Below are 17,506 nucleotides of genomic sequence, written 5' to 3' on the forward strand. Positions count from 1 at the left end.
AGCACATTAGTCAGCTACCCAAACCATACACATATTAGATATATTTGTCCAATTGTAAAAATGATTTTAATTAGGCCTTTCACAATTATACATTTTGTGCTGTAGATTGTCATACAAATCATTCCATTTCAGAATTTAATTACATTTATGTCAGTTTTGTTCATGCCACTTACAATGTAATATGTTTTACTTGGATTAATATATAATACAATAATAAATTAATGTTCAAATGTGTAAACATGTATCATATTTTTATTAATAATTATGATTTTTATTTATTAAGCAAAAATGTAAATATTTATGATTATTTTATAAATATTTATTAAATAAATGTTACTTAATGTTAATTATTTATAATATAATAATATAGTGATATAAAAAATAATCACATAACCACAAACACACAATTGATCAATAATTGTGACAGGCCTGTTTACAACAACAACAACATAACAACAACAACAACAACAACAATAATAATAATAATAATAATAATAATAGGTTTTTATGTAATATTTTATAAAAAATACTTGTGTATATGTGATATTTATTATATAATATTTATTACAGTATAATTTTGAATTATGTAATGCTACTTGTGTAAATGTATTTATATATTTATATTAATATATTTTACTATTATTATTATTATTATTATTAACAAAGAATTAACAAATAGAATTAACAAAAAATTATAAACAATTTCACAATACTTACTAATAATAATAACAATAAGTATTACATAATATTTTATAATATGTGTGTGTATATTTACTATTTATGATAATATTTATTATCATAAATATTTATTTATTTATATTTATTAATATTATTAATAGTAGTAGTAGCAGTAACAACAGTAATAATAATTTGTTGTGTAATATTTAATTTTAAACAATTTACGAATGCTTACAACTAAAATAATAATTATCCAGTATAATATAATTATACTTGTATATTTTAAATACGTATTATTACCTATATTATTATATTATATTATATATTACAGTATAATTATATATTATGTAATACTACTTGCGTATATTTATTTATATTTAGGTTTATACTTATTATACTTCTTCTTCTTCTTCTTATTATTATTATTATTATTATATTTGATTTAAACAATTTCACAATACTAATATAATTATACTTGTGTATTTTAAATACTTCATATTATTATATTATATTATATACATATTTTGTATTATTTAATATTTATTACAGTATAATTATAAATAAAATACTACATTTGTATATGTATTTATTTATTTATTATTATTCATTTTCAATTTAAACAATTTCACAATACTTAATAATAATAACAGTAACACAGTATTATATAATATATTATATGTTTGTATATTAAATATGTATTGTTATCAATTAATTAATTATTATTATTAGCAGTAGTAGTAGTAATAATAATAATAATAATAATAATTATTATTATTATTATTATTATTATTATTTGTAGTGTATAATTCAATTTTAAACAATTTACTGATGGTTACAACTATAATAATAATAATAATACAGTAATATGTCATACTACTTGTGTATTTATTTATATTTATGTTTATATTTTTTTAATTGTGTATTTAAAATACTTATTATTAACTATATTATATTATATTATATTAATTATATTAACATATAATATACTTGTGTATATTTATTATTTATTACAACATAATTATGCATCATTATGTAATACTACTTATGTATATTTATGTTTATACTTATATAACAATAACAATTTAATTATACTTGTGTATTTTAAATACATTATATTATATTATATTATATTATATTATGTATAATATACTTGTATATTTTATATTTTTTACAGCATTATTATTTTGTAATACTACTGTATTTATTTCTATTTCATGTTTATACTTATTATTATTATTTTATTACTATATTCAATTACAATTCAAAACAATTTTACAATGCTAATATAATTATACTTCTCTATTTTAAATACTTATTATATTATATATTTTTCTATTTTTGTATATATATATATATATATATATATATATATATATATATATATATTTATTTATTTATTTATTTATTTATTTTTTCACTTTTTACCAATACTTCAATGCAGGTTTCAGATCAGAGCTGTGTTTGATGTGTACTGTGATCTAAAGTTTGAAGCTTTTAATCAGAGGATTGTCTTTCATGTAGTATTTCATCACCCTAGACTAAATCGAATAAGTCCATCAGTGACCCACAAGACACCAGACTCCAAGATGAAAGCCATCGCTAATGATGATCTATGGGCTGAGCCAATGGGACGTAATCCCCTTCAGGTCAAATACCAAACCATTCATCTCCTCTCATAATCTTGCGCTTCAAACTTTCTTCAATATGAAACAGAGGTACACTAAAAGATCTAAAGAGCACCCAGATGAAAAATACATCCAAGTACAATTCAGGACAACAGTCCCTTTTCATGCTGAGCTCCTTCAGAGCATCTAAATTCAGTAGCTTTGGGCTTGAATCCTAGTTGAAGTTAAAACAGAGGTGTTCGCAACAGCAAAAATGCCAGCTTATATTACTCTCGCCCATTACCGGCCCAGCGGCCGCCCCGGCTCTCATGTGACCCTTTCATAAATTGGCTTCACATCAGTTCAGATGCTTAGATGGGACAGCTGTGAGGGGCTTTGCCAAATATTTAGAGCTATCCCATGACAAGAAAAGACAGCAGCAGATGAAACACATTAAAGCCTCTAGAGGAACCCATAAAATGCTGTTTTCTTCCTTTGGCTCTCGGGATGGGCCAGGGAGACCAGAGTGTTTCTGGATTTATGGTCCTCTCTAAAGACAGACTTCCTCGCGCAGCTGCGTGTTCGCCCTGGGCCCACGTGGGGGCCATTAAAACCATCAGGCCTTTGAGTTTTCACCACTCTCTGTTAGATAACCCCAGAGGAGGCGAACACTCTGGAGTCGTTTTAGCCATTTGCATGCATGTTGGGTCAGAGCGGCTTTGAGTACCAAGACCAGCTCTGGTCTACAGTTGGAAATTATGATTTTAGTGCATCGCAAGCAAAGGAAGATGTACTGTAACTCAAAACCTCAAAACATTTATTAAAACTTGGCTGCACAATTTGTCTTTTTAAACTATCCTAGCACGACAACCAACAATTACATGTCAACTATTTTGCTTTCAGACACTTGTTGAGTGCTGAAATGCACTATAACTTTCAATAGCAAACTCATATGTATAATGTTACTATCATATTATTATTATTAGTAGTAGTAGTAGTAGTAGTATTATATAATGTAATGACAGAATCTAAAAAGAAAAATCTGGAAATCACACTGTATGATTTTTTAACGATTTATTTGTTAATTACTGTCTCAAATAAGTATAGCTTATCAGCCAGATTTCTGACCCTCAAAGACCTGTTATTTTGCTTTTAAATAGTCCAGCTACACTCTGCTCATGATTCTAAATTAGTAGCACCTGTTTGAGGTCGTTAGCTGTCATAAAGACACCTGTGCACCCCACAATCAGCCAAAGTCCAAGTAGCAACATGGGCAAAACCAAAGAGCTGTCGAAAGTCACAAGAGACAAAATTGTAGAGCTTCACAAAGCTGGAAAGGGCTATGGGCCAATTGCCAAGCAGCTTAGTGAAAAAAGAACAACTGTTGGAGCAATTGTCAGAAAATGGAAGAGGCTAATGATGGCTGTCAATGTCCCTCGGACTGGGGCCCCACGGAAGATCTCTCCTCGTGGGGTATCAATGATGCTAAGAATGGTGAAGAATCAGCCCAGAACTACACGGGAGGAGCTGGTCAATGCCACGAAGAGAGCTGGGACCGTCGTCTCCAAGGCTACTATCAGTAATACACTAAGACGTCATGGTTTAAAATCTTGCATCGCACGGAAGGTTCCCCTGCTTAAGTCAGCCCATGTCTAGGCCCATCTGAAGTTTGCCAGGGACCATCTGGATGATCCAGAGGAGTCATGGGAGAAAGTCCTGTGGTCAGATGAGACCAAAGTAGAACTTTTTGGTCTTAACTCCATTCGCCGTGTTTGGAGGAAGAAGAATGATGAGTATCATCCCAATAATACCATACCTACAGTGAAGCATGGGGCTGGAAGCATCATGCTCTGGGGGTATTTTTCTGCACAGGGGACAGGACGACTGCACTGAATTAAGGAGAGGATGAACGGGGCCATGTATTGTGACATATTGGGCAAAAACCTCCTTCCCTCTGTCAGAGCATTAAAGATGGGGCTGGGTCTTCCAACATGACAATGACCCAAAGCACACAGCCAGGAAAACCAAGGAGTGGCTCTGTAAGAAGCATATCAAGGTTCTGGAGTGGCCTAGCCAGTCTCCAGACCTAAATTCAATAGAAAATCTTTGGAGGGAGCTGAAACTCTGTGTTGGCTCAGTGACACCCCCGAAACCTGACAGATCTAGAGAAGATCTGTATGGAGGAGTGGGCCAAAATCCCTCCTGCAGTGTGTGCAAACCTGGTGAAGAACTACAGGAACCGTTATATATACAGGGTGCGATTTGTGAAAAAAACAGAGGGGGGGATGCTTTTGAAAACTTTTTTTTTCTTTCTCCATAGGCAGAGGTTGACCAAACTGTTAGTGTAATCTGTTAACAACGCGCATTATATACCTGTCTTTTTAGGCAAGAACCAGATAATGAGAGTCAGTAGTATAGTAGTATAGTATAGAAATGGTGTCAGGTCATGAAATGTTTTTAATACGACGGAAGCTGTATTATGTGATCACAATTTAATAAAAACATTGTAAGTTAGGCATATTAATAGTAATGATTTAATTTCAAACAACGAATACATTTTATAGAGAAGGTGAGCAAAGTATCAACGGAGCTTTTTGGAAACTGAATCAGTAAACCATTGTGTCACAAAAAGATTCACTGTTTCGAAGCACTCCAATCGGATCGCGAATAATTTGATTCAGAACGTTCAACTTCAAAGCGCATATGGCTAATCATTTGATTCAGATGACTTTAAAGCGCGTATCACGAATAATTTGATTTAGATCGGGACGTAGGAGCGGCTTCGTGGGACGTTTTATCCCCACCGTGGATAAAAATAATTCAGCAGAGGCAGGGATGCATAGACCAGAGGGGGGGAAATCCCCCCCCCATCCCCCCTGGCAAATCGCACCCTGCGTGTGTGTATATATATATACAGTATATACCATTTACAGCTAAAAAACAAAGAACATACTGTCCTTTCCTCTAAAGGTTACTAAAATGAGCCAAAAATCATAGTGATTACATAATAAACCAGAGTTTACACAGAGATCGAATTGGTCACATTCAGGGGTCGAGCTGACCAGAACGTCTTTCCATGTATCTGGCATATCTGCAGGTTAGACATGGCTCAAACTCTGCTCTACAAACACACTACAAATCCCCACATGCAGCAGCTGCAAACTTTTGCAAGTCACACTTAATTCAGAAGGTATAAGATCCCCACGTCTCTCCCCGCGTAACTGCCAAAGACATGAGCTTCTGTACAATGGCACTCAACGGTGGGTAAAATGAGTCCAATTAGCTCCACAGACTGCTGGAGAACAATGCACTGCTTTGTGAAACGCTACGTGTTTAACATACCCAGCGTGTGTGTTTGCAGAGGAAAGCCATACCATTTCCAACAGTTGCGCAGAGAGCTCCGTTTATTACCTTTGCCTGTGTTCTGACTTGTAAAAAGAGGCATTTATTTGATTGTAAAACACTGCTGGATGAATCACCAACACTGAGTGGGTCATCATCTCGCAGATTATTAGTAATGCAACTGTTTGTATGACGGCCCCTTTTAAAGGATTACTCTCAAACAAAATCTGTCATCATGTACTTGATTATGTATGTTTTTGATTGTATGTTTTTGAGAACTGACGCTATGAACCTCCAAAAATGGACAAAAAAACACCATAAAAGTAATCGTGCCCTCCGCAATAGCTCGCATTCACACGTATTCAACTGGCAGGCTTCATTCTGAAATGAGACTTTGAATACAATGGATAAGTCAAGTGGCTGCTGGCTAGGACATTCTTCAAAACATTTTCTTTTATGTTCCAGGGGTTAAAGGATTAGTTCACTTCCAGAATATACATTTCCTGTTTATTTAAAAAAGAAATTAAGGTTTTTTGAGGAAAACATGCCAGGATTTTTTTCCATATAGTAGACTTCAATGGGGATCAACGGGTTGAAGGTCCAAACTGCAGATTCAGGGCAGCTTCGAAAGGATCAACATGATCCCAGCCGAGGAAAAAAGGTCTTATCTAGCGAAACGATTGGTCATTTTTTTTAAACAATACAAATTTGATGAAAATGAGTTTTTCCGCCCTACCCTACCTTTTTGATCTGAAATACTCAGACGAAGAACTAACCATCAGTGATCCTAATTATTTTATTTTATTTCTTTTTCTTTTTTTTTCTTTTTTTTTTTTTGATGGCTCAGCGTTTTTGAATACTCAGTGCAATTACAGGGAAATTGTTTTAAATTTCATAAAATTCCCTTGATTTATTTTATTTTATTATTTATTTTTATTTCATAATTTTTAATGGCAGTTATTAAATAAATACTAGTTGTAGTTACCAAGAAATAATTTTAAATTCCATATAATTCACTTTATTTAATTTTATTGTTTAATTTCATATAATTTATTGTTTTATGTTATGATTTCACAATTTCATGTTTTTTATGGCAAGAAATTATTTTAAATTCCATATAATTCCCTTGATTTATTTTATTTTATTTTTGATGGCAGTTATTAAAATAAATACTCTGTGTAATTACCAAGAAATTATTTAAAATTCCACATAATTCCCTTTTTTGTTTATTTGATTTTATTTTTGGCGGCAATTATTAAAAGAAATACTTAGCGTGTTTAACAAAAAATCATTTTAAATTCCATATAATTCCCTTAATTTCATTTAATTTTAATGTTTTATTTCATAATTTAATTGTTTCATGTTATGCTTTCATAATTTCATGTTTTTATGGCAGTTACTAAAGGAAATACTCAGTGTAGACACCAAGAAATCATTTTAAATTCCATATAATTCCCTATATTTTATTTTATTTTACACCTCTTGGAAACGACTCATCCAAGAGGTCACAAAAGACCCCACAACAACATCTAAATTCCAAGAACTTAAGAACTCCTTTCCAAGAAAGGAGTTCCAAGACGAAAAATGTTGCTGAGCAAAAAGAACATAAAGGCTCGTCTCAGTTTTGCCAGAACACATCTTGATGATCCCCAAGACTTTTGGGAAAATACTCTGTGGACTGACGAGACAAAAGTTGAACTTTTACATCTGGCGTAAAAGTAACACAGCATTTCAGAAAAAGAACATCATACCAACAGTAAAATATGGTGGTGGTAGTGTGGTGGTCTGGGGCTGTTTTGCTGCTTCTGGACCTGGAAGACTTGCTGTGATAAATGGAACCATAAATGGAACCTGCTGTCTACCAAAAAATCCTGAAGGACAATGTCCGGACATCTGTTCGTGACCTCAAGCTGAAGCGAACCTGGGTTCTGCAGCAGGACAATGATCCAAAACACACCAGCAAATCCACCTCTGAATGGCTGAAGAAAAACAAAATGAAGACTTTGGAGTGGCCTAGTCAAAGTCCTCACCTGTATCCTATTGAGATGCTGTGGCATGACCTTAAAAAGTCAGTTCATGCTCGAAAACCCTCCAATGTGGCTGAATTACAATTGTGCCAAGATTAGTGGGCCAAAATTCCTGCACAGCGCTGTAACAGACTTACTGCAAGTTATCGCAAATGCTTGATTGCAGTTGTTGCTGCTTAGGGTGGCCCAACCAGTTATGGTTTAGTGGGCAAACACTTTTTCACACAGGGCCATGTACAGCCATATCACCCTGCAGCCCAAGTCTGGTTGCTCACTGAAGCTAAGCAGGGTTGAGCCTGGTCAGTACCTGGATGGGAGACCTCCTGGGAAAACAAGGTTGCTGTTGGAAGAGGTGTTAGTGAGGCCAGCAGGGGGTGCTCACCCTGTGGTCTATGTGGGTCCTAATGCCCCAGTATAAGTGACGGGGACACTATACTGTACACGCTTTTGCAGTGCAGAACACAGCGTCTTCTGGACATGATGTAAACACACTAACTAGTCTAACTCTGTTTGTATTTTGCGGGCAGGTTGGGATTATGCTAATATCTGTGACATAGATTGGTAACAGGCAGAAGATTTGAAAATATAAAGACTCTTTTAGGCGATTCTTAGTTGATTTTTTCTTTTGAGAGATGGTATCTTTATGTACAATGGGTTTACACCGAAAACCCATATGACCTGCTCTTTAAGAATGTCATGAGAGCAAGGTTATTATAGTTCAAACTAAAGCCATCAATACGTTTTTCATTATTTGAAATAAAAGGAACATTGACTGAAACAATACTAGAATTTTCAGTAAAAAAAACCTTTTAAAAGCATTATCACTGATGGTTCAAATCAACTATAATTGTGATCTGATGCTGATGTCTGGAAAAGGAAATCTGTTTATATTCAACCGTAATAAATAAATATGCTTACAATGTGGTTCATATGGTGGTGGCGGATCTCCACACGGGATACACTCCATATCCTGGAATCCACTTAGCTTTGTCTTTCTGTAAAAGCTGAAAAAAATTAAATGCATATTGATTTATTTGCAATAATATTATTATAAATAATGTATTATTTATTTTTGGAATTGACAGTCAATTCAAAATTTTAATTAATTACATCACATAACAATTAATTATTTAAATAATATTGCATACCCAACCAAACTCTAGGGTTAGATTTTTAAAGAAATTTTAAAGATGCATTAAATATCACGTAAGTGACAGAAAAGATTTGTATTTCAAATAATTGCTCTTCTTAGTATTAATCAAAGAATCCTAAAAAGTATCACAGTTTCCACAAAAATATAAAGAAGCGTTTTCAACACAAGACTAAGCCAATTAAAATGATTTCTGTATCATTTGGCAATAAAAACTGGAGTAATGATACTGAAAACTCAGCTTTGCATCACAGGAATAAATTGAATTTTTAAATATATTCAAATAGAAAACAACTATTTCAAATTGTATTAATATTTCACAATTTTTACTGTCATTTTAATCAGCGTTGGTGAGGATTTTTTTTACTGATCCCAAACTTTTAAACAATATTTGCTGAGTATAATTCAAAGACATCCCATTAGTGTTGAAGACTTTAAAATTAAAACAACTGGATAGACAAAAAGTGGCTTTAAAGTCAAAATACGAATTAAAGTCTACAGTAATCCATTTTACAATTGAACTAGACTTAGGGGTGTTTACAAAGGAAACATACTTGCCTGTGATATTTTTTATTTGCTGGATTATGTACATATTTCAAGTGAATTGCTTCTCTGATAGTAGGAAAATCCCTTATTAGAAAATAATTATTTAATTCAGCATTAACTAATGAATCAGCACTGAAGAAAAACTATCCATTACAACATGAGAACTATTCCAGCGTTAGTTACAGTAACAGCCCTAAGAACACATTTTTCTCAAATGATGTAGATGAACTTTAAAGGTAACGTGAAGAGTTGCCTTCAGCGTGTCGTACTGTGCCAAAGCACTTAATTATGGGTAATCAAAAGTTATTAAGAAACTTATCTGGTGAGAGCAGGATGCTGCTGTGGGGAAACTAGTAACTCTTGCAGCGATGGCGAAAAGCAGGTCTTCAAAAAAACCTGACATGTTTTAGCTACTAGGGCATGTCTGGGCCTTGAGTTTATTTCCCTGACCTGGACTTTAAACTGAGAAATCATCGGCTTCGCTTGCGGCTTGAGGGCGAAAGTGCGTGTTACTCATGTCAGTCAGGTTTAAACGCTTTTCTGAGAAGAACACAGTCACGGCTGCTGGTAAATACACTCTTAGTGTTTTTTATTGACATCTACGGTTCTATGAAAAACCTTTAGTCCATGCAAAAATGAAAAGTACCTCATGAGTTATTCACCCTCAAGCCTTCCTAGGTGTATATGACTTTCTTCTTTCAGATGAATACAATCAGTATTCACTTCACTAGGCCTTTATTAACTCTCTGGAGCCATGTTGAGCACTTTTTATGATGGATGGATGCACTTTTTTGGCCTTCAAAATCTCAACAGCCATTCACTGCCATTATAAAGAGCCAGGACATTTTTTAATATAACTCCAATTGTATTCATCAGAAAGAACAAAGTCATACACACCTATGGCTTGAGGGTGAGTAAACCATGGGGTAATTTTTATTTTTGGGTGAACTATCCCTTTAACATCCATGAAAACATTCCAATTCTACAAAAGGTTCTTTAGAGTGAAAAAAAAACTCTTTAAAATAAAGGTTCCAAAAAGAGGTTTTCACAGTAAAACCATTGAAGAACCATTTCTGGTTCTCGAAATAACCTTATAGTTACCAGTTTCTAAAAGAAGCTTTTTTTTTCTTTTTCACTATAAAGAATCAGAAACTATAATATGGAAACTATATAGATTCCACAGATGTTGAAGGTTCTTCAAAGAACCATCAATGCCAATGAAGAACCATTATATTTATTCACACAAAAAAAATTGGAACTGCACACTGAAAGGTACACTGAAAGGAACCCAAAATGGTGAAAACCCCTTTTGAACCTATAGTCTTCATTTCCAGAACCAAGATTTACAGAAAATGTACTCACCCCCTTGTCATCCAAGATTGTATAGAAATCATGTTTTTTGAGGAAAACATTTCAGGATTGCTCTCCATATAGTGGACTTCTATGGTGCCCCCGAGTTTGAACTTCCAAAATGCAGTTTTATATGCAGCTTCAAAGTAGGGAACAGAAATCAAAAGTTTTGGCTGAAGCCGAACTAAATTACCCACTGGGCTGAAGACGGTAGTTCGTGTTTTTCCTCCATGTATTTTGCCATTTTATTTCACCACTGCATAAATTAAATTGCCAATATTTGATTTTTACAGTTTTGTCTTGCTTTTCAAAGAAAAGTGCTGTCAGTGCTTGCAACTGTCTTTCTCAGACAGTTTCAAATGCTTCCACACTGCCGACGTGTTTGCTGATCGAATTTATTCAGCTTTTTCGCTTATTCGGCCAAACACAGAAAGAGCTTTTTTTGCTATTTTCGGCTGAATAATTTTGGTTGCCGAACACTCGGTGCATCCCTACTTCAAAGGGCTCTTAAATGATCCCAGCCGAGGAAGGAGGGTCTTATCTAGTGAAACGATCAGTTATTTTCTAAAAAAAAAATAATACAATAATAATACAAAATACAATTTATACACTTTTTAACCTCAAATGCTCTAGCTCTGCGTCAACTGTGTACACTCCAGTTAGGGTATGTTGAGTAACTCTCATCTCATTTTCTCCTCCAACTTTAAAATCGTCCTACATCGCTGCAGAAGTACCGACCCAGTGTTTACAAAGCGAACGTGCAAAGAAGGTCAAATGCCCTTTACAATAAAAGGTAAAAAAAAAGCAATGTAGGATGATTTTGAAGTTGGAGAAGAAAATAAAAAGTGTCTTGAACCGAGTTTATGCAGAGCTAGACATAATGTGCATTTGTGGTTAAAAAGTGTATAAATAGTAATTTGTTTTAGAAAATAACAGATCGTTTTGCCAGATAAGACCCTTTTTCCTCAGCTGGGATCATTTAGGGCCCTTTGAAGCTGCATTTTGGAAGTTCAAACTCGGGGGCACCATAGAAGTCCACTATATGGAGAGAAATCCTGAAATGTTTTCTTCAATAAACAACTTCTTTAGACTGAAGAAAGAAAGACATGAACATCTTGGATGACAAAGGGGTGAGTAAATTATCGGAAATTTTTGGTTCTGAAAGTGAACTACACTCTTAAAAACAAAGGTGCTTCACAATGCCATAGAAGCACCCTTTTTGTCTAAATGGTTCCATAAAAGAACCTTCAACAGCTGAAGAACCTTTTTGTTTCAAAAATGGTTCTTTGTGACGAAAGAAGGTTCTTCAGTTTCTAAAAAGGTAAGAAAGAGATGTTTTTTTAAAGAACCTTTGACTGAATGTTTCTTTGTGGAATTAAAAATGGTTCTTCTATGGCATCGCTGTGAAGAACCTTTTAAAGCACCTTTATTTCTAAGAGTGTATTTTTATGTACTTTTTAAAGGGTTAGTTTACCCAAAAACGAATATTCTGTCATTAACCTTACCCTCGTGCTGTTTCAAACCAGTAAGACCTTCGTTCATCTTCAGAACACAAATTAAGATATTTTTTGTTATTTTTTTAGGTAAAGGACATTGTTAAAATAGACAACGTGACATCAGTGGTTCAACCATATTGTTATGTTCACAAAAAGTGTTCCCATAGATTTATAAAACTACGGTTGAAAAACTGATGTCACATGGACTATTTTACCAATGTCCTTACTATCTTTCTAGGCCTTAAACGTGTCAGTTGCGTTGCTGTCTATGCAGGGTCAGAATGCTCTCAGATTTCATCAAAAATATCTTAATTTGTCTTGCGAAGATAAGTGAAAATCTCACAGAATTTTCATTTTTGGGTGAACTATCCCTTTAAACATGTGGTCTGTAAAAAAAAACATCCATCGTTCTTTATTCTATAGGTCTGACTCACCCGAGCAGGCAATCTCCGCACACGGCGTTGTTGGTGGTGGAGCAGTTCCCCTTCTGGAAGCGGTTGAGGAGAGAACAGTCCAGACACGGCTTGCATTTCTGCAGGCTGCGGTCCTCTTTGAAGCGACTGGCTCTGCAGGGCACACACTGGGCATCCTCCCCATATCCAAAGCCACATTCCTGTGAGGATTAACGGAAGATATCTCACTGCCGAGGAAGGGAAGGGAGAGGTAGAGCCGTGCTAAAGAAAAGCGCCAATGTGGACTAACAAGAGGCCGAGATGAAATAATGATCACAGTGTGTGTGTGAGATCCCCCCGCTGAACAAAGGCCAAGCTTCTTTTGAGAGAGTCTATCTTACACAGGCAATAATCTCCCTGACTCTCACGGGATCAATGAACAGCCTTCTGCTCCGGGCCCCCGAAGGGCTCCGCATTTGAATCAGAAAGGCCCACGGGGACGCCCATTGTTGGTTTATTGGGAGTTTATTGCAGAGGTTTTGTCAGGCCTCTCTTTGGCCAAAGTGTGTGTGAAAGAGATATTGATTTTAAGAGGTTTTGGTAAGCGGAACGCAGAAAGAGAAAGCCCTTAAAATGAAAGATTACTAAGATTATAGATTTTAAGTTTTAATGATGCAACCAATAAAATTTGCTTTCTTTGTTCGTTTCTAAGCACAGAATCAGGTATGCACCTGAATTTTAACATTTAATATAAACAAGTTCTACATTATGAATAAATTATGATATAAATATATTGTTAAAATAAAAAAATAAAAATCATAAAATTAACATAAAACAGATGTCTAAATAGTTTTGGTTAGTATTTATTTTTTTCGAAAGTAAATAAAAACAATTTAAAATAAGTGCGTATTTACTTTCTATTAAAATAAAACTTTAACAGTTCCCGCAAAACATTAAGCAACATTTTTCAACATCGATAATGATAAAAAAATGTTTCTCAAGCAGCAAATTAGCATATTAGAATCATTTCTGAACAAACTTGTGACACCAAAGGCTAAAATGATGGCTGAAATAAATTAAAATAAAACATCACAAGAATAAATTACATTTTAAAAAACATTAAAATATAAAACAGGGGTCCGTTCTTCGTACCTCGCTTACTACATCCAAGATCAAATGACACATCCAAGATCAAATCATCACGCTAACTATGAGCTCGCTATTCCGGTTCTCCGAACTCACCTGTTGTTGATGATTAGTATAGCTGGATGAAGTCATTTGAGATCACTGGGTGGCTTAAAAGGGGCTACGTATCGATAGTAGAAACATTGATCGGCGACTCTTTGATTGGTCGGCGAACATGCCGAAGGAGCGCGCACAGTATTTTTCTGCAGCAGAGCAAGAACTCTTGACTGAGGGATTTCAGGAGTTTCAGAGTTTAATTAAAACGCCAGGGAACACTGCAAAGGATGCAAAAGCAAGGAGAGAGGGCTGGCAAAAAGCAGTGAACAAATTAAATGCGTTAATGCTGCCCATGTTACATGTTTTTTCCTTGATATGTTATTTTATTCATATTTTTATTTTTTATACACTACCGTTCAAAAGTTTGGGGTCAGTAAGACTTGTAATAGTCTTTAAAGAAGCCTCTTATGCTCATCAAGGCTGCATTAATTGATTAAAATACAGAAAAAAAAAACAGTAATATTGCAAAATGTTTTTACAATATAAAATAATGTTTTTTATTTTAACATACTTTACAATAGAATTTATTCCTGTGATGAAAAGCTGAATTTTTATCAGCTGTTACTCCAGTCTTAAGTGTCACATGATCCTTCAGAAAGCATTCTAATATGCTGATTTATTATTAGAATGATCAATGTTGGATAATATCAACAATGGAACCTGTGATTTTTTTTCCAGGATTCTTTTAGTTTAAAAAGTACAGTGTTTATTCAAAATATATATTTTTTATAACAATGTAAATTATTTATTATTAACTTTTAATCAATTTTTAATTATTAACTTAATACATCCTTGGTGAATAAAAGTATTGATTTCTTAAAAAAAACAATAAAAATGTACTGACCCCAAACTTTTGAACGGTAGTGTCTACACTTTCTTGCAAGATACTTTTCTTTTCCCACGTGTCCGCGTCAGTCGTGATCTTTAACCAATCAGATGTGACCTCGCCATTTCAACCAATCATAACCCACCTGGAGCGCAGCCTAAATCCTGTTTACATGAAATAAACCTGCTCCCGAGCAGGTTTAAGCTTACGGACCTGTTGCTATGACACCAAGTCCGAGATGCGCATCGAAGAACGAAACAATCCAAGATCAGGACAAATCCACAACGATCAAATCCAGCTAACTGAGTTCGCGACGTACGAAGAACGGACCCCAGTACTATTATTTCACAATATTACTGTTTTTACTATACTTTCATCAAACAAACATAGCCTTGATGAGTATAAGACGCATCTTATATTTAAATATGTTAAAAATAAAAACAAATCTGCAAAATGAACCTGACTGAAATGTGAAGAAAATCTAGTATAGATGTCAGTTCCTCCAAATTACTGTAAGGTTCATGTTGTTTAAGAATAATATTTCATTTTAGGGCGAAACATAACCCAGATATGTTCTTAACAAGTTTCGTGAGATTCACCCAGAAAAGTGATCTGCGTATCTACGCAAATCCAAATCATGAAAGAAACCTGAGGAGAGGTCTCAGTGTCTTGCTGTGGGGTCGAGAAAGATTCTCAGCGCTCTTGAATAATACGAGACAACACCCTTTGCATTGTTCCCTAAATACAGGCCTATTTCATTTCAATACAAAATCGAAAACAGTGCAGTTCATGTAATCATATGAGGCAGATTTGCAGAACACATGCAACGTCTAAGCAAAACATGACAAAGAGACCACAGGGAAATCATCTACATCAACAAAACCAGAATGAGGCTTATCACAATAGAACAGAATACAGTTGCCCTGAGCACTAGTATTTTGCACACCAATGAGACAGAAAATTAATCTGGGAAGACGTTCTAATGGCTTCAGAATGGTCTTTCCTCGAACTGTGACGAACAACATTCGCTGAGTGTGTTTCTGTGCAACATGCTGGATTTTTAGGTTTTGCCACATTGAGTTTGACATTAAGAAGTGAAATGTAAACCAACTTTTTTTCCAGGCTCCAGGATCTAAACTCAAATCTTAAGTGCTGCTTAATTAGCATTACTCAGAACAGCCTTTCCCCCCTCCTGCTCCACCCACTTCAATAAACAACACCAGAGTCTTTTCAAAACTCTACTGACAGTAATCAATCTGGAACACGCTTGTCTGTTTTTAATCCTTTCCACATTGATATAATTCTTGGGAATCGTTGGGAGACGTTCAGCTTTGACTGAGCCAGATTTCTCAAACCATAAGTGAAGCAAAGCTTGGTGGAATTCAGATAATGCCCTTATGCAACTCTCCAACAGAATTCATCAATCAAGATCAATCAATGAAACCCACCAGCAATGTGACACTAATTCAAAACACGGATAGTTTGTGCAAAAACCAAGATTCTGTCATTGTGTACGAAATACATTATGAAAGCCGATGCAGAATATCTGGAATCAACTGACGCAAATAAGTTTTGACATATAGGGTGCAGCAAGATTTCTGCTGAATGACTTAGAGCGTGTTCCTCACAGAAAGCTATTGAATGGCATCAGACGACTAGGAATGTATTAGCGCACGCAAGTCATCTTGTTCACTTTCAAGGTACTTTTGATGGTTGTAAATTTGGCAATTCGGTTCAATGTAAAATTTTCCAAAAAAAAAAACAAAAAACTTTTGGGTCCCACAGAAGAAAGTCAGATTTGGAACAACATGGATGACAGAATATTTATTTTAGAATATATAGGCCTATTTGGATGAGGCATTTTTAATTTTTCCAAAAAAAAGTGCACCACATTTTTTTTATTAAAACTATAAAACAGTAATACTGTGATATATTTTAAAGGGGTCATCGGATGCCCATTTTCCACAAGTTCATATAATTCTTTAGGGTCTTAATGAAAAGTCTCTAATATACTTTGGTTAAAAATTCTCAATAGTAGTGTAAAAAAAAAAAATCCCTTTTACCTTGTCCAAATCAGCTCTGCAAAATATCAGGTCATTTTATCGCATGGGCCCTTTAAATGCAAAAGAGTTCTGCTCGCCCCTCCCCTCTCTGCTGAGGGATTACGAGCTGTAATGTTTACTTTAGCTGCGTTTAGCTGCATTTAGTCACATTTATCGGCGAAAGTTGCCAACAAGCACATTATCAAGAAAGGCCATTTGCAAAGATGCATAAAAAACCCTTGTACTCACTTCTGCTGTGGGTGAAGCTGCATCACGAATGATTCACACGAAGAAAGATGCATATGTAGAAGGGAATTGGTGCTTTCCTTTTAAAAACGAAAGCAACGTTAAACCTCTGCGTCTTCAGCGGCGCAGATGTCGGGAGTAAATGACGACTGCTATGTTCATTATTATATCCAACAGAACACCTCAATCGCTCAATTAGAGTCTGCCTCTGCACCTGAGTCACACAGTGAGGATCGTATTCCGATTGTTTCAGCTCGATGATGGCGGGTCTAAGGTAAGATGCTAATGTCAATCAACTGTGTTTGGTCACAACGACAAGAAGCTGAGAATGACCTGATTTTAAAAAGGGGATATTACTTTTAAAAAGATTTTTTTTAAAAAATACCACTGGGTGGATTTTTATCATTGTAGGGTGGTTGTGTACACAAACTGCCAACACACATTAATGTTCAAACAACATGTAAAAGTTAGTTTTGCATCCGATGACCCCTTTAACAATTAAAAAAAAAATCTATTTTACTACCGTTTAAAAGTTTAAACTATGTACCATTTATGAATGTTTTTG

The 17,506-nt window shown here is 34.6% G+C and overlaps 1 protein-coding gene across 1 annotated transcript in view; it reads right to left on the reverse strand.

The window, feature by feature from the left end:
• Positions 1 to 17,506, reverse strand: part of tnfrsf19 (tumor necrosis factor receptor superfamily, member 19) — a 52,956-nt gene that overhangs the window by 22,689 nt on the left and 12,761 nt on the right. The window contains exons 4-5 of the mRNA XM_073818046.1: positions 12,628 to 12,806; positions 8,570 to 8,655 (exon numbers count right to left, since the gene is read on the reverse strand). Coding sequence (XP_073674147.1) covers positions 8,570 to 8,655; positions 12,628 to 12,806 — 265 coding nt within the window. The remainder of the gene's footprint in view (positions 1 to 8,569; positions 8,656 to 12,627; positions 12,807 to 17,506) is intronic.

The sequence above is a fragment of the Garra rufa genome, chromosome 14 (assembly GCF_049309525.1).
Source record: "Garra rufa chromosome 14, GarRuf1.0, whole genome shotgun sequence".
NCBI lineage: Eukaryota > Metazoa > Chordata > Actinopteri > Cypriniformes > Cyprinidae > Garra > Garra rufa.